This window comes from Pelodiscus sinensis, chromosome 2 (assembly GCF_049634645.1).
Source record: "Pelodiscus sinensis isolate JC-2024 chromosome 2, ASM4963464v1, whole genome shotgun sequence".
Lineage (NCBI taxonomy): Eukaryota > Metazoa > Chordata > Testudines > Trionychidae > Pelodiscus > Pelodiscus sinensis.
In genome coordinates, this window is record NC_134712.1 from 211,824,542 (window position 1) to 211,848,212 (window position 23,671).

Consider the following 23,671-nt stretch of genomic DNA (forward strand, 5'->3'; position numbering starts at 1 on the left):
CATTTTTTGTGCAAGAAAATCTACAGTCAATCGACAGAACAGAGAGCTTTTTGCAGTGTAGGTATACGTCCTTCTACGAGGTATAACTCCTTTTTGCACAAGAGTTCTTGTGCAAAAAGATGTGTGTGGACATTCAACAAGGGTTTCTTCCACAAAAAGAGACTATCACAAAAAGCACAGGTACTCTGATGGCCATTCGATGAATGGCCATCAGAACTTTCTTGTGCAAAAATGTGTCTATGCAGTGTGGACGCTCTCTTCCGCAAAAGCACATTGGCCTTTTGCGCAAGAAGTTTTTGCCAGAAGAACTAGCAGTGAAGACCTAGCCTTTGTGTCATTACTTGTAAACGGATTAGGGTCATCTTCCTAATGACTGGAAGATAACTAACGTGATGCTAATATTTAAAAAGGGCTCAAGAGGCGATCCTGGCAATTACAGACTGGTAAATCTAATGTCAGTACCGGGTAAATTATTTGAAACTATAGTAAAGAACAAAATTGTCAGACACGTAGATGAACATAATTTGTTGGGGGAAAGTCAGCATGGTTTCTGTAAAGGGAAATCATGCTTTACTGATCTACTAGAGTTCTTTGAGGGGGTCAATAACCATGTAGACAAGAGGCAGCCAGTGGATATAGTGTACTTAGATTTCCAAAAAGCCTTTGACAAGGTCCCTTACCAAAGGTTCTTAAATAAAGTAAATTGTCATGGGATAAGAGGGAAGATCTTTTCATGGACTGATAACTGGTTAAAAGACAGGAAAAAAAGAGTAGGAATAAATTATAAGTTTTCAGAATGAAGAAAGGTAACTAGTGGGGTCCCCAAGGGTCTGTCTGGGGACCAATCCTATTCAACTTATTTATAAATGATCTGGAGAAAGGGGTAAACAGCAAGGTGTCAAAATTTGCACAATACCAAATTGCTCAAGATATTTAAGACAAAAGCAGACTGTGAAGAGCTTCAGAAAGATTTCACAAAACTAAGTGATTGGGTTACAAAATGGCAAATGAAATGTAATGTTGATAAATATAAAGTAATGTTCATTGGAAAAAATAATCTAAACTATACCTACAATATGATGGGGACTAATTTAGCTACAACTACTCAAGCAAGTGGGAGTCATTGTGGATAGCTCTCTGAAAACATCTACTCAGTGTGCAGCAGTAGTCAAAAAAGCAAACAGGATGTTAAGAATCATTAAAAAAGGGACAGAGAATAAGACAACCCCTCTATCACTGACATGGCCGGACTGAGCAAGAGAAAGACACTCCCCACATTTCCCTCACTCCAGAGCCTAGAGGGGCCCAGGCTAGTAGATTGTGTGTGCTCCATCCCAACCTTGAGGATCCAGGCAAACCAGGGGCCGCATCTGCCCAGGGCCTGAGCTTCCCCACCCCTGGTTTGAAGGGACTGAAGTTTGTCACAACAGACCAGAGAAGAGTTACTGTGTAGCTGAGCGGGCATGGATGCCTGAGGCCATCTGAGCGGAAGGGGCTCCAGGGCGAGGAGAGGGAAACCCGCTCACCCTGTGCCAGTGCAGTAGCAGTAGCAGCAGCAGGGCATGAAGGACCCAGCCCAGGGTTAAGTTCAGGCCAGAGCCAGCGAGGCCAGGAGGCCTTGTGACTGGAAACAGCGCCCTGGGAGGCTGGAAGTGGGGACTCGCCCCGGCTGCTGGAAGGGAGGCTACTGCACCCCCCCCCCCTCCTCGCACCGAGAGCTGCCCGTGCGCGCGCCCTCCACTGGCGGCTCGGAGGCGCGCGTTGGCTCGCTCCCGGGGCTGAGCGGAGCCCGGCTGCTCCCAGCATGCCCCGCGGCGGAGGCCACCGACGAGCGCTGCTTGGAGACGGTCACTAGGGGCGGGAGGATGCCGCTGGCTGGTGTCGGGCGGCGGCACGGAGCGGGCGGGCGCAGGATGCAGCAGCGGCGGGAGGAGGAGCGGGCAGCCATGCAGCGCTGTGCGCCGGGGCCCCGGCCGCAGAGCAGGCGGAGCGGGGGCGCCCTCACCACCCTCCTGCTGACAGGTTGGTTGCAGCGGCTCCTTCCCTGCAGCGAGCGGGCGCGGCCCCGTGGTACCCCTCAGCCCCTCGCCGGCCGCCCCCATCCCCCGCCTGCCTCTGCGGGCCCCCTAGTGCCTGGGCTCGCTGCGCCAAGCACCTCCCCGGCCCCGGGCTGCGCCCCCCTCCAGCAGCTCCTCCTGTAAACCTCCCCCCAAGCCCGCCTCCCCGCCAGCAACGTCGGCCCCCTAGCCCTGCCTTTTGCCCTCCAGCGGCTGGAGCCTTATTACCCCGCCCCACCCTGGCAGGCAGCCGCCACCGCCATCGCTGGCTTGCTATTAAGGAAAACGGGAGGGAGCCTTTGCAGCAAAGCCAGTCTCAGAGCACCGGCGTCACTGCATCGCCCAGTCAGCCCCTGGAGGATCGACGCAGCCCCAGCTGCCCCTTCCCTCGGGCTTGTTGTGCGAACGCTCCAAACAGCTACCATGCGGGACGTGAGGGGCACTTTCCACGTACGGTATTGCTGGCCAGCCCCTCCCCATCCCAACCACTGCTTAGCTGCACAGGGAGCAACATGCCCATTTTAGCAGCATTCCTCCCTTTGGGAATGACGTACATGGAGAGAAGTGTCCTGATGCCGCTGTAACGAATGTGGTATGTATGCCTCGGTAGACGGACAAGCTGTAATCATGTCAAAAAAAAAATGAAAAAAGGTGATGCTTGGAGAGAAGTAGTTCAAAAGGAATCCCTGTATTCTGTTTGAGCACGTATCTGGTTTTACTGGAGACTACAAAGATTCTGTTCTTCCTTGTCCCCTCTCATGACCTCATAGGTAATAGAGGTGTCTACATATCCTATGTCTGAAGCCCCATGCATGTTTCTGACATTGTAATTATTTGCACATTCAGGAAAGATTTCCGAACATTAATGGTCACTCACACCAATGTCAAGCACTCAAGTTAGAATGCCAGAATTAAGGCTCTACAGACAACTTGTATTCTGTTCCCATCTGCATATGTTTATGAGATTCATTAATCACACAAACATATTTCCAGAGTGTACACACACACACAGAGTATGGTTGTTTCTGTTAAATGCTCACAAAACTACTAAGCAGTGGCATTTAGGAACATGTACCTCAAATATGATAAAGTCATCATGCGCATTAACATATTTTAAAAAATGGAAGTAATGTGAAATTTGAGGGCGAGTCTAACAAGTGACTATTGAGCTACATGGGTTATTGGGCCACCGCGAGGCTGGAGCAGCCCCCTGCCTGTGGCAAGTAGGAAGCTGCTCCAGACCGCACCAGTTAACTGGTTAACCTTTTACACCCGTAATTCCTTCCTTTCCCCTCCATGATAGGATTAAATTGTCAGTAAAAGGGGAAGCAAGGCATGGACATAAGTTTTCAGCAGTGTTAACTGAATAGATACAGAAAGTAGAAAAAAATGGCTTCTGGAAGATTAGTTGTTCATTTCTGGTACTTACTGTAAGAGACCTCAGATTATTTACATGTACATTACAGATGAATAGGCTCATTGTGTAGGATATTAGTGGGTTGTGTAGTCAATGAAGAGTAACATCAGAAGGGAGTAATCACTCAATTAAAATAACGGATTAGCATTTAAAAATATTTTTAAAGGTTTTTATGAATTTCTGGAATGGGAATGTGGAAAACAAACCTATTTGAGGCTTTATAAACTTGCTATTTTCAAAGCATCTGACAATGTAGTGCATATGAGCAAGGTATAAGACTCAGTTGTGGCCAGCCATATGGGATTTAAAAAACTGCATCCTAATTTTATTATGCAAGTACCATTTATTTACATTATACCAAGCTTCTGCATTACTGTATTTATTGCAGAATTACACTTCATTTACTTAGTAATAAAGATGTAGCCGTGTTAGTCTAGTCTAGCTGAAACAAAAAACAGGACTATGTAGCACTTTAAAGACTAACAAGATGGTTTATTAGGTGATGAGCTTTCATGGGCCACCTAATAAACCATCTTGTTAGTCTTTAAAGTGCTACATAGTCCTGTGTTTTACTTCATTTACTTGTTTCTCCAGTTTTATAAATAGGAGTGGCCAAACTGGCTACATGCATCTCTTTTACAGTGGAAATGCAGCGTATGTATTTCTCCACCCCAGCATTCTGCATCTAACTGACTGGTGTGGGGGAGCTCAGGGCATCTACCTTGCAGCATCAGAGTAATGAAGCTAGGGGCTCCAACCCCATGAGAGCTGAGGCACCTGCCAGAGCTTGGGGCTTCACTAAGAGCAGGGCTGAAGCTCTGAGCTCTGGCAGGATGCCTGGCTCTCAAACTTCTGAAGATCATTGTATGTGGCTTGCAAGGTTAGTTAGTTTGCCCCTCCTGCAAAATATAGCTATAGATGTCATTTTGTGCTCTCAGCGCACATAAAAAGGCAAAACTGTTCATAAGGTAACTATCCCACACCTCTCTCTCTCTTTAATAGCTTTAAATATTTTTGCTGAACCTGAAAGATTAACAAATGTAGCCTCTTGTGATCACTATGCATTTGAAGTCACTCCCTATTGCACATAGAAGATGCTTAATTATCAAAAAGACTCTATGATACATTGCTGATCTCAGCTTCAGTAGCATGTCAGGGGGTTTGTCCTCAGATAACTAGGGTTTGTCTAATTTGACGTTATATGTGTGATGGCGTGAATCAGAGAAGTCTTTTTAGGGTTGGGTGTGATGATTATGCCACTGACAACCACCTTCCTGCTCTCTGGGCTTTCCACCACTCTGTCCTCTTGGGCCAGATCCTCTAGTCTCCCCCAGACAAGGCACAGTGTTGGGGTTACCATCCCCCTGCAGAGCAACAGACACTGAACCAGTTCAGCCCTGAGAGGACTTAGTTGTAAGGGTTCAGCACCCAGGAGACCAGCCCCCCAAAAGGGACCAAAACCCCCAAATATCCATTTTACTCTGTGTAAAAGTTTTATACAGAAAAAGCTTATAACGGTTAGCCTACTTCATCAATGAAAGAGAGATAGCACAGTGGTTGCTGCCACTCCCCAGTAACAATTATTTACAATGGGCTTGATAATACACAAAAAAGTATAAAAAGGATTTAAATGGTTGCAAGTGAAAACAGTCAGATCAGAGTAAGTTACTACATTAAGATAAACAAAAATATTTAGCAGGTTCTAATCCACTAAGAAACTTCTACATGTAAATTCTCATGTCTGGTAAAAGCTGACAGTTGATCTTTACTCTAGCTTGGGTCTGCAGTCTTTCAGAGTCCTTAGTTATTATATATCCTTTAGGGGGAGCTAGGCAGTTTCAGAGGCACCTGAAGACAAAGGCTAATTTCTTCCTATTACTTAGACTTCTCCCTAGGGCAGGAAATCTGTTTGGTATGTCTAATTCCCATGGAAAGATACCAGGTCCAAAATGGATTCCAGTACCAGGTGGCATGGTCACATGTCTTTCTAGGATCAGCCACCATTTGGGCTTAGAGGACAAACACTACCTTTGATAGGTTGTTGATTTGATCACTGAGCCATTAAGTTTCCTGGGCATCAATAATGGCCCTCATTAGCATATTTAGAATCAGAAATATGAATTGTGGCATACAAGAATGATACATGCACAAAAATAGGATATATACATTCAGCAGATTGCAACATTAAAATTGATAGGTTACATGAGGTATTTTGTATAAAGTATCTTTGAGTTATGCATATTCAAAAACCAATTTTCATAAAGGGGGTACAGCATATGTTTGAGATATTCACTTAATTCTGAATTCTTACTTGTACATCAGTTAGGATTTTGGAAGTCATTCAATATCATTTAATACACTTAAGCACTGTTTTGTTTTTAAATTGCTCTTAACCTGTGCATGCAACCTTCACTGATACTAGGTTATGGTCTGCATATTGATTGAGAGCATTGCTTGAAGTGTTGCCTTCTGCAAGTTTGGCTAATTAAGATCTTACTCTCTCCTTTAGTTACATCACTTGATATGCAATGGGCATAAGTCCAGTCTCATTTCCTTTTTATGAAGTACAAATAGCAAAGGATTCAAAAAGTTTATTTCAGAAATACCGGTCTTATTTACTCTGAAAAAGCATGTTAACTGGCAATGATATTTAAAAAAAGACTAAAAGGTAAAGGGTATGAATTTTGAGTCACTGTTTTAAGGATTTTTTTGTTGTTGACATTGAATTCTACTGTGTAGTGAAATTTCAATGAAAAACATTGAGGATTCTGAATCTTGAGATATTGAGAATTAACAGTGACCATCTGTGACCCCCTGCCTCTGTAAATCCTTCAGCAAAGCCAGGGAATAGAAGACTTCACATTCTGGATTGCATTATCAAGTCATGATTTCAGATCTGGTGGAAAAGAGTGTTTAGTAGAGTCTGATATAAAAGATCTCTACCTTCCCCCAATATTAAGCCTCATCGTTGATTTCCCTTTGAAAAGTTTTATAAATCAGTCATGCTGCCTTTAGAGTCAGATTAAGGGAATCTGAAGCTGTAGGCACACAGCCCCTTGCCCCCATTCCACAGCCCTGGCATTCCTCCTCCCTCTACTTGGAGTGGCTTCCTTCTCTCTTGCAGAGGCAGTAATAGTAATATGGATGCCTCAGGAACAATAAGAGCCCCCTTCATCTTCTGAGAGTCATCAGCAGGAATCTTAATCCTTCAGTATATGCTCTAGAAGCAGGAGTGAATCTGCTTATGAAACTAGACTAGACCCATTGCAATCTTCTCTTCCTGCCATAGAATAATCACTAGCATAAGGTTTGTATGACTGCAAGCAGTGTACTGGGTTTTGGTAATTACAGCCACTGGAAAAAAAAAGGGGTGGTTTGCACTCTCGATGGGTATGTCTACACTACAGAGTTTATTTGAACTAACAGCCGTTAGTTCGAATTAACTTTGATAGGCGCTACACATACAAACCGCTAGTTCGAACTTAATTCGAACTAGCGGAGCGCTTAATTCGAACTAGGTAAACCTCATTCCACGAGGACTAACGCCTAGTTCGAATTAAGGAGTTCGAATTAAGGGCTGTGTAGCCACTTAATTCGAACTAGTGGGAGGCTAGCCCTCCCCAGCTTGCCCTGGTGGCCACTCTGGGCACCACCAGGGAAACTCTTCTGCTCCCCTTCCGGCCCCGGAGCCCTTAAAGGGGCATGGGCTGGTTTCGGTGCCCGTGCCAGGTGTAAGCCTGCCAGCACCCAGCCAGCAGACTCTGCACCTGGCACGGCTCGAGCCAGCCTCCCAGGAGCCTGCCCAGTTCCGCAAGAGGCGGGCGCCCACCTGGTCTAGTGTGGACATCGTGGACCTCATCCACGACCTCCGCACTAGGCACAGGAAAGTGGACATCTAGGTCAGGATAGCTGCCAGCCTGGCCACCCAGGAGCAGGTTTGCATGAAAATCAGGGTAGTCCACTGAGACCCCCGACCCTGAGCCCTGAGCTTAGAATGGCCGTACTGGGTCAGACCAAAGGTCCATCTAGCCCAGTAGCCTGTCTGCCGACAGCGGCCAAGCCATTTGTCTGGTGCCATCCATCTCCAGCCTTCCACAAACAGAGGCCAGGGACACCATTTCTACCCCCTGGCTAATACCACTCCATGGACGCAGTCTCCATGAATTTATCTAAATTCTCTTTAAACTCTGTTATAGTTCTAGTCTTCACAGCCTCCTGTGGCAAGGAGTTCCACAGGTTGACTATTTGCTTTGTGAAGAAGAACTTTCTGTTATTAGTTTGAAGCCTGCTACCCATTCATTTCATCTGGTGTGCTCTAGTCCTTCTATTATGGGAACTAATGAAGAACTTTTCTTTATGCACCCGCTCCACACCACTCATGCTTTTATAGACCTCTATCATATTCCCCTTCAGTCTCCTCTTTTCTAAGCTGAAAAGTCCCAGTCTCTTTAGCCTCTCTTCATATGGGACCTGTTCCAAACCCCTGATCATTGTAGTTGCCCTCCCCTCTCCCAGCCTCTCTCTTCCCCTCTCCCACCTCCTTTTCCCAGTCTCCCCGAGTTTTGTTCAATAAAGAGAGTTTCTATTTTTAAACACACGTGTCCTTTATTTTGTACATCAGGAGGGTTAAGTGGAAGGAGTTGAGGGAGGAATGGAGTACGAGCCCCCGATGGGGAGGACTGGGGTGGCTATGCGGGCTTCTTGGGGTGGAAGCTCTCCTGCAGCCCCCCGATTGACCCCCCCCAAATGGCAGCCTGCTGCAAGTGCAGCCGGTCTGATGGCCGAGTGCTGTGATATGCCAAGTGTGGGCACTCAGGGCTCTCCAAGTCATCGAGGTAGACAAGCAAGCAGGGAACCCTGAGAACTGTCTGTCCGGGGTGGTGGTCGGGTTCCTTTAAGCACAGCCCTCGGCAAGCCTGAGACAGAAGCTCCACGCTCTAAGTCCTAACCTGATGCCCTGCCGGCACTGCTTCTGGCCAGCCTTAACTTCGGTTCAAGGACCACTCAATGTGGACATGCTAGTTCGAATTAGCAAAACGCTAATTTGAACTAGTTTTTAGGTCTAGATGCACTAGTTCGAATTAGCTTTGTTCGAATTAACTAATTCAAATTAAGTTAGTTCGAATTAGTGCTGTAGTGTAGACATACCCAGAGCTACTGTTTGTCCATCTATGGATACAGACATTACTAAGTATCAATTACTTAGGTTACTTTTTTCAGTGTTTGCACCATGGAAGCTAGAAATTTGTTTAAGTAAGCGTTCAAATTCTTTCTTGCATGATTTAAGGAGGAGCAACGCTAAGGAACTAGTGCTCATCCCTTAATCTAGCCCACAGGGTACATTATTCCAAAATAACAGTCTGCATTTATACTACACGCAATTATTTTGACATAATGTCAAGCTGGAGGGCTTTATTTTGACTCCTGTGACCCTCATTTTATGAGGAGTAAGGGAAGTCAGAGTGCTTTTCTTCGGACTTCCTGCTGTCTAGACAGTTCCAAAAGTCAAAATATGCTATTTTGACTTAAGCTATGCAATTGACATAGCTCAAGTTGTGTATCTTATTTTGGCGTTAGCCTTGCTGTGTAGACATGCCCATATTGTCCTTCCTGCTGACATAACTCAGCATCCAAATATAAGAATGGTTAGTAACTCAAGCTTGTATATTAATGAAATAAATAGATACAGATAGTTATGTCTTTACAATATTCATCTGATTGGCTTGACTGCAATTATAGATTTTTTTTGTTTTGTTTTTTGTGTGTTTGTGTGGGGGGGAGTTATTTGCAGTGTGCTGAGCTTGTGTTTGTCTGTTTGGTTTGTTTGTTTGAAGGAGCTTCTAAAAGGTTTGAAATCTAGAAGCCTCTGTTAATTGGCTGAGCCTCAGTCAGGAGGAGGGGTTACCAGATCTATATAAGCCTGTGACTCAGTGACCAGGGAGAGCGTGAACAGGAACAGCAAACAGGAGAGTTTGGAGAGGGAGGGGGAGGTTAGAGGGCACCAGTGACTTCTGACCTTCTTTAAAACATAACTTAGAATAATCTATATTCCAGAGGTTTAAAAAGAATCCCAGTTTATACTTAAACTTATTCAGTACAAAAATGGAGACAGAAGCCCAGCAGCAGAATGGGGGCTATCCTGTTTATTGCGTCGAGTGTCACATGTATGATTACCTGCCCTGTGGGCGGGTGGCATATGTGTGCACCCGTTGCATAGAGCTCCTGACCCTCAGAGACCGAGTTCGGGCTTTGGAGGCCAGGGTGGCTGAACTGGAGGAGCTAAGGGAGGTAGAGAGCTATGTTGATGAGACTTTCTGTGACACTGTAGTACTGTCCCACCTCCAGTCTGAGAGCCCCAGTGCTCTTAAGGAGGATGAAAGTCTCAAGGCAACAGAGCATTCAATGGGAGCAGAGGGAAACCATCCCGTAGTTGGAACCCTCCTCCCAGAGGATGTTGCGGTATCCTCTCGCACTGAGGATACCTCTGAGAGGGAGGGAATGCCAGTTAGGAAGAGGCAGGTGTTAGTAGTGGGTGATTCGATCGTTAGAAACATAGATAGTTGGGTTTGTGATGACTGGGAGAACCGTATGGTCACTTGCCTGCCTAGTGCGAAGGTTGCGGATCTCTCGAGGCATCTAGATAGACTTATGTGCAGTGCTGGGGAGGAGCCGGTGGTCGTGGTACATGTAGGTACCAATGACATAGGGAAGGGTAGGAGAGATATCCTGGAGGCCAAATTTAGGTTGCTAGGAAAGAGACTGAAATCCAGGACCTCTATGGTGGCGTTCTCGGAAATGCTTCCAGTTCCACGTGCAGGGCCAGGTAGGCAGGCGGAGCTTCAGAGTCTCAATGCGTGGATGAGACGATGGTGTAGGGAAGAGGGGTTTAGATTTATTAGGAACTGGGGACACTTTTGGGAGAGGGGGAGCCTATACAGGAAGGATGGGCTCCACCTAAACCAGGGTGGAACCAGACTGCTGGCACTAAACATTAAAAAGGCCGTGGAGCAGTTTTTAAACTAAGAGATGGGGGAAAGCCGATTGGTGCGGAGATGCATGTAAATCGGAGGGAGACTTCTCTTAGAGGAGAATCTCTTGATAAACATTCTCTAGGCTGTAGTCAGAAAGAGAGGAGGGGACAGGACAAACCACGGGCCAGAGCAGACAAACAAATGCATATGAATGAATCCAATGCATGAGGGAAGGGCACACAAATAAGCAGTGGCAAATTTTTAAAGTGCTTGTACACAAATGCTAGGAGTCTGACTAATAAGATGGGTGAACTAGAGTACCTCGTATTAAATGAGGACATTGACATAATAGGTAGAGAAGCGGAGATAAAATTTCTCAATGGCTTAAATGACTGCTTCTTGGAGCAGCTGGTGCAGGAACCCACAAGGGGACAGGCAATTCTCGATTTAGTCCTGAGTGGAGTGCAGGATCAGGTCCAGGAAATAACTGTTACAGGACAGCTTGGGAATAGTGACCATAATATAATAACATTCAACATTCCTGTGGTGGGAAGAACACCTCAGCAGTCCAGCACCCTGGCATTTAATTTCAAAAAGGGGAATTACACAAAAATGAGGAGGTTAGTTAAACAGAAATTAAAAGGCAAAGTGACTAGAGCCAAATCCCTGAAAACTGCATGGAAACTTTTCAAAGACACCATAATAGAGGCCCAACTTAAATGTATACCCCAAATTAAAAAACATAGCAAGAGACCTAAAAAAGTGTCACCGTGGCTTAACCACCATATAAAAGAAGCAGTGAGGGACAAAAAGGTATTTTAAGAAGTGGAAGTCCAATCCTAATGAGATAAGTAGAAAGGAACATAAACACTGTCAAATCAAGTGTAAAAATGCAATAAGAAAAGCAAAAAAAAAAGAATGATGAACATCTAGCCAAAAACTCAAAAAGAAATAACAAAATGTTTTTTAAGTACACTAGAAGTAGGAAGCCTGCTAAAAAAAACCTGTGGGTCCCCTAGATGATCGAGCTATAAAAGGAGCAATCAAGGACGATAAAACCATTGCGGAGAAACTAAATGATTTCTTTGCTTCAGTCTTCACGGCTGAGGATGTTGGGGAGATTCCCGAATCTGCACCGTCCTTTGTGGGTGATGAATCTGAGGAACTGTCCCGGATTGAAGTGTCATTAGAGGAGGTTTTGGAACAAATAGAAAAACTTAATGTTAACAAATCTCTGGGACCGGATGGCATTCATCCAAGGGTTCTAAAAGAACTCAAATGGGAAATTGCTGAGCTATTATCTGTGGTTTGTAACCTATCCTTTAAATCGGCTTCCGTACCTAATGACTGGAAGGTAGCCAATGAGACACCAATATTTAAAAAGAGCTCTAGAGGCGATCCTGGCAATTACAGATCGGTAAGTCTAACTTCAGTACCGGGCAAATTAGTCGAAACAATAGTGAAGAATAAAATTGTGAAGCATGTAGAAGAACATAATTTGTTGGACAAAAGTTAACACGGTTTCTGTAAAGGGAAATCCTGTCTTACTAATCTATTAGAGTTCTTTGACAACATGCAGATAAGGGGGATCCAGTAGATATAGTATACTTAGATTTTCAGAAAGCCTTTGACAAGGTCCCTCACCAAAGGCTCTTGTGTAAATTAAATGGCCATGGGATAAGAGGGAAAGTCCTTTCTTGTATTGAGAACTGGTTAAAAGACAGGAAACAAAGGGTAGGAATAAATGGTAAATTTTCAGATTGGAGAGGGGTAACTAGTGGTGTCCCCCAAGTGTCAGTCCTGGGACCAATCCTTTTCAACTTATTCATAAATGATCTGGAGAAAGGGGTAAATAGTGAGGTGGTATAGTTTGCAGATGATACCAAACTGTTTAGGATAGTCAAGACAGAAGCAGACTGTGAGGGACTCCAAGAAGATCTCACCAAACTGAGTGATTGGGCAACAAAATGGCAAATGAAATTTAATGTGGATAAGTGTAAAGTAATGCACATCGGGAAAAATAACCCCAACTATACGTACAGTATGATGGGGGCTAATTTGGCTACAACAAATCAGGAAAGAGATCTTGGAGTTATCGTGGACAGTTCTCTGAAAACTTCCACGCAGTGTGCAGTGGCGGTCAAAAAGGCAAATAGGATGCTAGAAATTATTAGGAAAGGGATAGAAAATAAGACCCAGAATATTTTACTGCCCCTGTATAAAACTATGGTACGCCCACATCTTGAATACTGTGTACAGCTGTGGTCTCCTCACCTCAAAAAAGATATTTTGGCCTTAGAAAGGGTTCAGAAAAGGGCAACTAAAATGATTAGGGGTTTGGAACAGGTCCCATATGAGGAGAGGTTAAAACGACTGGGACTTTTCAGTTTAGAGAAGAGGAGACTGAGGGGGGATATGATAGAGGTCTATAAAATCATGAGTGGTGTGGAGAGGGCTGATAAAGAAAAGTTATTTATTAGTTCCCTAAATAGAAGAACTAGAGGACACCAAATGAAATTAATGGGTAGCAGGTTTAAAACTAATAAAAGAAAGTTCTTCTTTACACAGCGTATAGTCAACCTGTGGAACTCCTTGCCAGAGGAGGCTGTGAAGGCTAGAACTATAACAGAGTTTAAAGATAAGCTAAATAATGTCATGGAGGTTAGGTCCATAAAAGGCTATTAGCCAGGGGATAAAATGGTGTCCTTGGCCTCTGTTTGTCAGAGGCTGGAGAGAGATGGCAGAAGACAAATTGCTTGATCGTGTCTTCAGTCCACCCTCTCTGAGGCACCTGGTGCTGGCCACTGTCGGCAGACAGGATACTGGGCTAGAAGGACCTTTGGTCTGACCCAGTACGGCCGTTCTTATGTTCATAATTTAAATGGAAAAAAGTACAAACTATTCTGAATACTTGAATGGTGGATTTACAGTTTCTAATCATATAGTTACACAACTCTTTTAATCTCAGATATTTGAAGAAAGCATACAGACTGAACATTAGAAAACTTGGTATACATATTTAGAAGTCCTCAGCAACATTTCCTTGAATTTGTTTTTTATCCTTTAGATTTCCACTCCTCCTCCCCTCGGTTGGATAACTTGACAAAGTTTCTATTTCAATTTACTTTCATGAAAATTAAGTAGTAATCTTTGTAGTATAGAAAGAAATAATTTTTTTAGAAGCAGATGTAGAAACTAAAACTCCAGTAAAATATGTATTCTCCTCCCATCCCAGACTCCTTAAGCCAGTTGAGTGGTTTCTGATAAAGCATTAGATAAAGGTCACAGTAACTAGAATTGGGGAAAACCTCCTGGGAGCTCTGAGGCAAAAGATAATTTAAGATTCATAAGTTTTCAATGTATTTTTACAGTTAACAATATTTACCACATAGTCAACTTGTGCTTGTTGTAGCCAATTTTTCACATAGCACTGGGGAGAACAGAAATAATTTACAGAAATAGTAAAATATAATAATCACATATCTTGTGTAGGAGCTGTGTCAGATGTACTTGAAAGTGGCTAACTTTTTTAACAATTAGGTAGACTTCAAGTTGACAGTGAACATTTAAAAGTTATTTGTATGTAATTAGACTTCAGAAATTCTTACTTTCTTTTATTAAAGAGTAAGATTTCCCTTTCTGGAACAGGTTGAATCTCTCTAGTCCAGCACTCTCAGGACCTGATTGGGGTTGAACTAGAGAATTTGCTGATCTATGGGATGTCAGAATTATCTAGTAGTATTACCAACACTTCCATTGCTTACTAGCCTCTTAGAAGAAGTTTAGGAGTATATTAGAGCTAAATAACACAGAACACTGGGATTGGTGGCTGTAAACAAACTTTATGGGACCATGGGAAACTTGGCCACACCCATGATAAGTAGACATCTGGCAACATCTGTGGTCTGGCATGATTTTAGTTAGCCAGACTAGAGAGGTTCAACCTGTAGTACAAAGTCACAAAATAAATAAACTTTTACATTCTCTCTTTTTAGGTTATCCACAAAATCTAAATAAACAGCCTTACCTTGCTGAGGTATAAGTCAGTTCCAAAAACAGCACCCTCCTATTTGGTGAAAATAACTTAAAAACACAGCCTTTAGGTCTTTCCTTATAACGTGGTCTTCTGTCATCCTTTATTTATACACAGCAGCTGTGTCTGATAGGCGCATGAGTTCCAGCTGCAGCTATTCTTCAGCCACTGAACTGATTTCCTGTTTGCACAACCCAGCTGAGTTATGATGGATGCAATAGTGTTATATAGAATATACATGTGCAAGGTATTTGAAATACCAGTGGGGGTGGATAGGATATATACCATGCCCCACTTGAGGTTTTAACATTTTTAAGGAGATATGATTTAATTTAATAATATATGCTCAGGAAAGGTCTGGACGTACTGCCTTTAATATGATGTGTTCCATATTAATTTAGTCATTGGCTTCTTTACTGAAACTTACCAAATGTATGGTGATGGTTCTATGAATTGAACATCCACATGCAAGAAACTGCAACTAGTAAAACTACTATTTATTGGCCACTGAACAGCTTTCTGATTTTGTCAACTTTTGGTCATCGCCAACTTGACTGGAGATGAACACATGAAGTAGATGTGTAATGCTTTTATCTTATTCCCAAGTCCTATGAAACATCCATTTTCCTTATACTTAACTAAGGGGCGTAAGATTTACACTTGGAATTACAAGTGTGTCAAAATGAGAATAACAGTTGTTAAAAAAATACACTAATTATGCACAAATTTCAGTGTCTTGACATGCATTGTTTTTGTTTACTGTGTCTTTATTTAGTCCTTTGAACTTATTACCATCTTCAAAATCTGAAAATTTGTTGCTTGTTTCTAGTCTAAGGGCTGCTGTAATATGTATCAGTGATAGTGCCAAATATATATCATATATATCAGCTGGTGACCTCCCTATGACCATGTCAAGGACCATGTCTGTGGTGTGCAGGAGCCAGTTAGATTTGTTTTTTTATCACTGGGGGTTTAGGGGTTTGTGGGGCCCTGGACCAGAGCATGTAGAGGGCCCTCTTCACCCCTACTGCCTGCACTCCCTCCCCCCGGCACTCCAGTGGGGAAATAGGATTGAGATGTGAGGTTTATTGTGGCCAGTCTGCCTGGCACTCTTGCCTTGGAGCAGAGTTGAAGTGTGGGGGCTTCTCTGCCCACACCCTGACTCCACTCACACAGTAGGAGTGCTGGGTGAGTTCTTGAGTGCCCCAGTCCACTCCCCACTAGGTGGACAAGTGGAGCAGGACAAACCTCTATGTCATGACTTTGCTCCTTGGCAGGAGCATTGGGTGAGCGGAGTAGGTCAGAGTGTGGGGGTGCCCATTTTTCCAGGATTTACTCAGTTGTCTGAAGCCACTGGGCATGGGCCCCATTGGCCCAGTGGCTAATCTACTGCTGGTTTTTATGCCTGCATGGAAGAGCTAACCAGTTTCTTTTCCTTTTGCACTATTGAAATAGCACAAAGTAAAGAAGGAAGGATGGAGAATCTAGTCACAGCATCCTCTTTCACTGTCCTCCACATTGTTTAGATACCTTTATAATTTCTTTCTTAGTTACAAACTTGGGATGTTAATATTGGTTAATTTAATAGTCAAGTAACCTCTCGAATTCTTATTGGTTAGTCAACTAGTTTATAGTCCCCCGGAGCGGAGCCAGCAGCTAGTGTGCTCTGGCCACACTCCAGAGGAGCCCCCTTCCACTCCGCACTGCTGCCTTGATGTGAGCTGGAACTGAACTGAGCTGGGCTGCCTGCTCACCCAGCTCCTAATACACTTTAAATACAGAGACGCAGCAGGGGTAGGTCCCAGACCTTGCATGAGCCAGCATTGAGCTAGGCTTCTGGCCAGCCTGCTAAAAAATTTACTGGCAAGAGAAGGGAGGGAAATGCGTGTAATCTATAGCATTAACCTATAAGCTTTTGCCTATCGGTTTATTGGTTAATCGACTACACAATTACATCCCTATTACAAACTCCTTACTTGCTGCCTCATTGAAATGAGAGGCTGGCTAGCTTGTCTCATTCTTCTTGGCTCTCCGCCACATAGGCTCTGGTTCTGCTCCTAAGATGAGGAAAGAACTCTGCTTTGGGAGTTTGTCCTGATTGGGACACATGTATGCTTTTAGGATGTATTAGCTATGACATTTTAAAACTGCACAAGTAGAATTGCACATTAACACATCTTTATCTTAGTGTGGTTCACCCGGCTCCTCCCATCCTGGATTGCATTCTGGTTCTATACTGATGAGACTATAATCTACCATTCCCTCCTTCCCTTATCACATCCATCCTGTTTCTGCTGTTGATTGAGCTGCTGGAGAGAAGGGAGAAAAAATCATATGCCAAAAAAGGTGTTTTTTTTTTAAATTAAATAAAGGGAGATTTAATGTGTGCAGCTCAGCCCCATTAACCCATTTATTATCAGTCATCCCTATTCTCACTTTAGTTCCAAGGCAAAAAGCTACAGCTTGACATAACTTTTAAAAACCAAACAAAAACAGTTTGACTTCAAAAGGTTAATGCTTCTACTTGTCCCCAAAGTGGATAATGCAAGGTTAATTGTATCCAACCTATTTCCCATCGCAGTAAGTTTCTTCAAGACATCCTTTTCTTAGTAAGTTAACGGGCTGTTTTTTTGAAAATATCATTTGTAAAAAAGTTGATTTTGCTGTCAGTCACTAAATGGCCTTGCTGGTAGAAATTACATTGATTTTAAGATGAGTGTTTCATACATTTAGACCAAAAACAAACATTCTAATAATAATAATAATATATTGTGGTAAACACTAAATCAAACACACATGTATACCAACTGTCACAGTAACAACTCTGAAATATAGCATTCATATTTAAAATTCCTTTTATTTGTGTCAGCATAATCCTCCATTGAACAATATATTTGAATTTGTTTAATGAGAATTTTAAAATAAATTACATGACATGTAATGACACTGAATGTGGTGTGGATGCCATGTAGTCCTGTAATGATTCACATAGACTTTGGGGGAAATCAAAATTGCTTTGTCTTCAGCAAGCTGTTAACCAATTAATTGTGTAATAATAGTGGGAACTGAGAGTAGCTTGTTGTTCAGTCTCTTCTTGCTAGTTTATATTGCACTTTACTGGTTGGTATAGGTATAGTACTGCTATGATAGCAATACATTATTCTGACAAAGAACTCATAATTTGGATGCAGACCATACTGGCAAAGATGACTCTATATCAGCATTGTTTTTTTTCTACCTCCTACCATTACCAGAGCAAAACAAACTCTGCTTCTAAAAGTAGTTTTTCAATATAACTGCATTTGCACTACACAGTTTTGCTGGCATTGCTATCTTGGTCATACATCACATAACATTACAGCCTGTTTAACATAGTAGGTTGGCAGAAGCTGAGTGTAGATCTGGCCTTATTTGGATATAGCATGCTAAAATGGTGACTGCCAGAGGGATATATAAACTAGCATCCTCTGTTTTATTTATTTCTGTTTCTACATTCTGAAGAAAAATTGAAAACAAAAACTGACATTAAGAGAATTTGATCGAACTGATGGCATTTGATCTGTGGGAGTCTGTTAATCTGACATTAATTCTTTTTTGTTTGCATTTATTTTATTTTGAAAAGCTTTTTTGTTAAGCTCTGCTGAAGGGATAAATGGAACAATTAACTGGAAGACTAAGCAACCCAACAGTTATATTATCAGCAGAATAAGGGCTGCTGAAAAAAATGGTGAGTTTAGGTTGTAAACTTAAATCCCATTGTGGATTTAGTCAACATCTGCTTTCAATATTATCTTTGCTTTTTCAGTCAATGTTAATTAATAAAATGACATCTCAAGGTAAGTAATTTTGGAATACAATTTTATATTTCTTTAATCTTCTAAATTGTCAGGATTCTGTACGTCTTTATGTTCGGTTTCCCTCATTTTTTTCTGTCGCCTATGGCTTTGCTTAAAATAATAGCTGTGTGTATAGCCTAATATTGCATATTTTCTTGTCACTGCTGGTTGCTTGAAAACATCTTTGCAGTATGCTTAATGCAATAACTTGTTAAAACTATTAAAATAATGCATTCCATGTTTATATGTAGAAAAACCACAATTTTATTACTTATGTGTAGAAATACACATCGAATTTTGTAGCTGAGTTTTACTCAGACCAGCAATTAGCTGACACAATGTTGGTGACCTATCATGAATCATCCAGCTAGGTGAAAGATCTGGATCTCCCTAGAGGTCTAACCTTTGCCAGGACCGTCTTTACCCATGGAGCATAGAAAAGGAGCTCTGGAGGAAGAAATGTTTATATGGATTCTTTTCTACAGATCCCCCATATTAGCTTCTAAGAAGAATGGGGTTTCCTCTCGTGTGCATAATAGGCTGCAGGTGGCTCACCAAACCTGGTAAGTTCTCTGAAATTCATGAGAGAGCAGGGTCATCCACACTAAGATTCATTGTCCTCTCTGCTAGCTCTGGCCTCTGACAGCTCACAGCTTCCAGGCTCTCTGATAGTGCAACTCCAGTTGGGAGACTCTTGGCTATGCCTGTCACCAGGATCTATTGGGAAGGAGAAAGAACACTATTCATAAGCGGTAATATAGTCTGGGGCAGTGTTATTTTCCCAGGAGAATCCTTACAAGGCCAGAGAAAGACAATTTCCTCTGTTTCCAGCCTATTTGCTTATCCCTAAGGCTGTGCCCCTTCCAACTCTTCCCGACAACCCCCAGCATGAATAAACCAGGATTCCCAGAAAAGCCATCAGGCTGGAAGGGAGGAGCAAAACAGTGCAGTAAAGGAAGCTGATGCCCCTTTCCAGTCTTACAAACCTAATCTGGCACCATATATCCTATCTGACTATGAAAAGACGTTAATTATCCTTTGGCAGCAGGCACAGAATGGTTCCACAGTAGTCAAAGACTTTTCCATAAGGTGGAATCCATGAGGTAGAGTCACACAAAAAGTGAATACTCAGAATATTCAGAATATTTGGCAGTCTGACTCATGGAAATGACAGTGGGAACCAGTGAGCGTGTTCTTCCATTGTAGGACAGTTACACATTTTTCTCCGTAATTGGTCAATTGTACAAGATTGTGAAAAGGAAGTACAGCCTGAAGATAACAAGCTATCCATAACGAGCTACTTTCTTGTCAGCTGGAGAGGAAAAACAAGTGTCATATTGGGCTGAAGATTCACCTTTTACTTCCTTTCTCATTTTGAAGAAACATCAGGATGAGGGAGAGGAAAGATTTTGAAGGAGAACGTTTGAAATCAGTTTCCAGAGTTGTACTATAACTATTCATATGTGGTTATTTGTAAGGTCAAAAATAATTCTATAAAATGAATAGAATATTTCATTCAAATCGCAGCCAATTATTCATAAGTAAGAAGGATGGCTTAGTGCAGTGTTTCTCAAAATGGTCCATGGATTCACTTTGAGAAAGCTGCTACTGGGCAGCCCCAGTTTGTTTATTACTGGCTCCTCAGCCATGGAGCCTTGTGGCTCCCCTTGACTGCGGTTTACTGTTTGCAGCCGAGGGGAGCTGTGGGAAGCAGCGTGACCCAGAATGCTGCTTCCTGTGGCTTCCTTTGATTGAAAATGATGAACCACAGCCAAGGGGAGCCACAAGGCTCCATGGCTGCAGAGCCAGTAAGTAAACAAACTGCAGCTGCCTGGTAGCAGCTTTCTTAGAATGGGTCCGCAGACCATTTTGAGAAACATTGGTTTAGTGCATAAGGTACCGTATTTTCCGGCGTATAAGGTGACTGGGCGTACAAGACGACCCCCTAATTTTTTAGTTAAAAGATAGGTTTTCGTCTTATACCCCAGCGCCCCTCCGCCTCCCCGGCTTTGCTCCCGGTGTCCCTGGTCTGCTGGAGACGGTCCCCAGCAGACCAGAGGCACCGGGAGCAAAGCCGCAGCAGCGGCAGGGTCCCGTGCCTCTGAGGCTTTGCCAGACCAGGGACACCGGGAGCAAAGCCTCTGAGGACGCCCCGGCAGCGGGACAGCCCCGGTGCGCCTGGGCTGCCCCGCCGCCGGAGCCCCTCCACGGCTTTGCAAAGCCTCGGGGGAAGCCGGCGGCGGCTTTGCAAAGACTTTGCAAAGCCGCGGAGGGGCTCGGGCGGCGGGGCAGCCCAGGCGCGCCTGGGATGCCCCGCCACCGGCTTCCCCCGAGGCTTTGCAAAGCTGCGGAGGGGCTCCGGCGTATAAGACGACCCCCGATTTTTGGGGGATGTTTTTTAACATCAAAAGTCGTCTTATACGCCGGAAAATACGGTACTGGACCAGGACTTGGGAGACCTAATGGAAACAGTTCCCAGCTCAGCCACAGGCTTTCAGTGTGTCAGTGTGTGGGCATGTTATGTAGTATGATGGGTTACTAATCCTCAAGGATTGCCCTGGAGTTTTCAGGATTTAAAGATTAATTTAAAGATTTAAAGAGTTGATCTGCCCCTGGCTTCCTGGAGCTAGCCGCTGGTCAGTTTCAGCAGCTTCTGAATCGGGGACAGCTGGGGTGCTGCCGGGTTGGTCCCACAGCCCCGAAGGGCAGTGCTACAGGACCTACCCGGCAGCACTCCAGCTTCTCTGCTCCCAGCTTCCCCGATTCAGCTGCTGGTCAGTTTTAGCAGCGGCTGAATCGAGGAAGCTGGGGGCAGAGCAGCTCCTATGGTCCAGCTGCCCGGAGCAATTCCAGGTTCCTGATGGTACCGGACCATCAGGAGTGCCGGACCATCAGATGCCGGGCCATCGGAGTTTTACTGTACATTTTACCTATTTCCTCAATCTATTTTTAGTTAATTTACAAAACTGAGAGCAAGACTTTAATGGGTCATTAAGGAAAAGTTGATGTATTTAACAATATTGAGTATAAGCACTAAATTGTTCTAGTTTAGTTTAATCAAATAAAACCTGCTGTTAATATATTAACAACTAGAAGATTTACCCAGAGTTGTTCGAATCCTTAACTTTGTTTTTTGGAAAATGAAATGAAAATGTACATGCTTCATTTAAATCCTTGCTTTGGGGTGGGACTGGGGATGAGAGGCTGTACAGTATTCAGGCTACCTCGGAGACAGAGGACAACCCCTACCCTCTTGCACCACAGCAGCTTGAGGCCAGCTGAGAAGTGCTTCTTCATGGCTGCTGAAGCTCCAGTGGGCACATCTGGGAGAGGGGTGCATGTCCCTCAGAAGGGGTAGATTCAGGTTCATCTGCTCCTTGTGCTCCCCAGCCAGAGTGAGGAATGCAGCAAACTCTGCACTTTCCCCTCACTTCCTGATGAAGGTGAACAGACAGCAGTGTTCCCATATGAAGAGGGGGGAGCATCAGCCCCCCCTTTTCCCTAAAATTTGCCAGGAAGTGGGAGGCTCAGGGCTTGGGCAGACTAGGATGGGGGGTGCCCCCAGCCAACTCCTTTGACCTACCTAGTGATTCTGTTTTTACTCTATGGTTTTATGAGAAACAATCCCATTCCAGGCACATCCTATTTTCCTGGCACAACCAAACCCTTACCTTGCTTTAAGTTATGATAAAAAGAAGCTGTATAACAAATTTGGTGGTTCTAGCTTTTACTGCTTAGGAGGAGTTCTTGAACAAACAGACAAACTCAATATATAGCAAGTAGCTGATTTAAATATATTAACTATACTTTATTAATACAGACTTTTTCATGCAATTTATTTACATTTCAAGACCATTTGAATTTATTCTTACTGATTAAAGTATTATGAGATGTGGATGTTTAATATCTACTGTATATTTAAGAGAGTTTCTGTCCGTGTGTTTGTCTGATAGAGGCAATAGCACAGGGTGGGGAGGAAGCTGTGTGAAGCAGCCTCTGTGCAGCGGGCCCAATCTCCCTGTGGCTAGAGTCTGCTCTGCCTCCTACGGAGCAGCCTCTGTCTGTGGCAAGCCTGGGCCTGCTGCGAACAGAGGCTGGTCCCTAGCAGCAGCCCCTGTCTGCAAGGAGCTCGGACTCCTCCTCCCCATGGACAGTGGCTGCTCGATGGGAGGCGGAGCAGCCTTTGTCGGCAGGAAGCTCAGACCCCTTGCAGACAGGAGCTGCTGCCACCCTCCACTGCTGCCTGCGTTTCAGAAAGAGCAGTGCAGGGTGCCAGGCAACCAGTCTGCGTGGGGAGCTGTTTTTTAAACTGGCTCCCCTTGTGGACTGGATCCACCTGGCACCCCACACTCCTGCCTCTGATACACAGGCAGCAGTGAAGGGTGGCAGCAGTTCCTGCCTCTGATACAGAGGCAGCAATGTGGGGTGGCAGGGGTCTTCCCAAGAGTGGGGCCAGAGTGCACTGACTGCCATCCCTGCCCCTGGGGACTATAGAATAGTCGAGTAACCAATAATAATTCATGTAGTTACTTAACTGTTCAATTACCCTATATCAAACGTCCCTATTTTCCAAAAAAATGCATTGGGTTAACGACCTGAGCAACACTAGGTAAATCTTCTAGTAATCTAATCAAAGAAACATTATCAGTGGGAAAATGCAACTAAGATAACCAGGATTAATACATAAAAGTAATCAGAAAAAAGATTGTTTTCTGGAGCTTAGTTTTACTGTTGCTATTATAGTGATATTTATTATGTGATAAACATTTAGCATGATATGTGGGAAATAGATCCTCTTTTTCCTTTATTAGTATGAGTGAGTCTTACTGAAGACTTAATCTTGTATTTCTATTAGTAGCTTTTTCTTCTGTTGAGCTACAGATGTTTGTGGAAACTACTGCAATAAAATTTACTCAGTAATATACGTGGGGGGATTGAAGCATCTGATGCAAGGGATAGAATGTTTATTACTAAGGGCACATCTTCACTCTCCATGCCGGAGGCCAGCCTTCTGGCATTCAAGTTGGCAGGTCTAGTTAAGACCTGTAAATTGAATGCTGAGGGCAGTTGCGAGGAGTAAGGGAAGCCAGTGGGAACATTTGCTCTCATCAGCCTCCTCTGTGGGGACGCCGTCAAGCTTGGTTTAAGGTAAGCCGACTTTAGCTATGCATTGTATATAGCTAGAGTTGCATAACTTAAGCTGACCTTCCAGGTATAGTATAGACCTGGACTAACTGTCACTCAACAATGGTTTGTAAGCAATTGTCCTAGAATAAGTTTGTCCTAAAGAAAAACCGAAAACACCTTGATCCTGTCAGTAGATTAACAGGTAGTGCTACTATGTGAGTGGGGCTCCC

General features: G+C 43.7%; 1 protein-coding gene across 7 annotated transcripts in view; it reads left to right on the forward strand.

The window, feature by feature from the left end:
• Positions 1-1,846: 1,846 nt before the first annotated feature.
• SGCE (sarcoglycan epsilon) overlaps positions 1,847-23,671 on the forward strand; it is a 57,561-nt gene continuing 35,736 nt past the window's right edge. For 2 of the 7 annotated variants that reach the window (XM_075922354.1, XM_075922356.1), the window contains exon 1: positions 1,849-2,022. In XM_075922354.1, coding sequence (XP_075778469.1) covers positions 1,866-2,022 — 157 coding nt within the window. In that variant the 5' untranslated portion in view covers positions 1,849-1,865. Of the gene's footprint in view, positions 2,023-2,114; positions 2,650-18,100; positions 18,206-23,671 lie in introns of those variants that run through there. The other 5 variants (XM_075922351.1, XM_075922350.1, XM_075922355.1 and 2 more) reach the window with 5 other exon arrangements.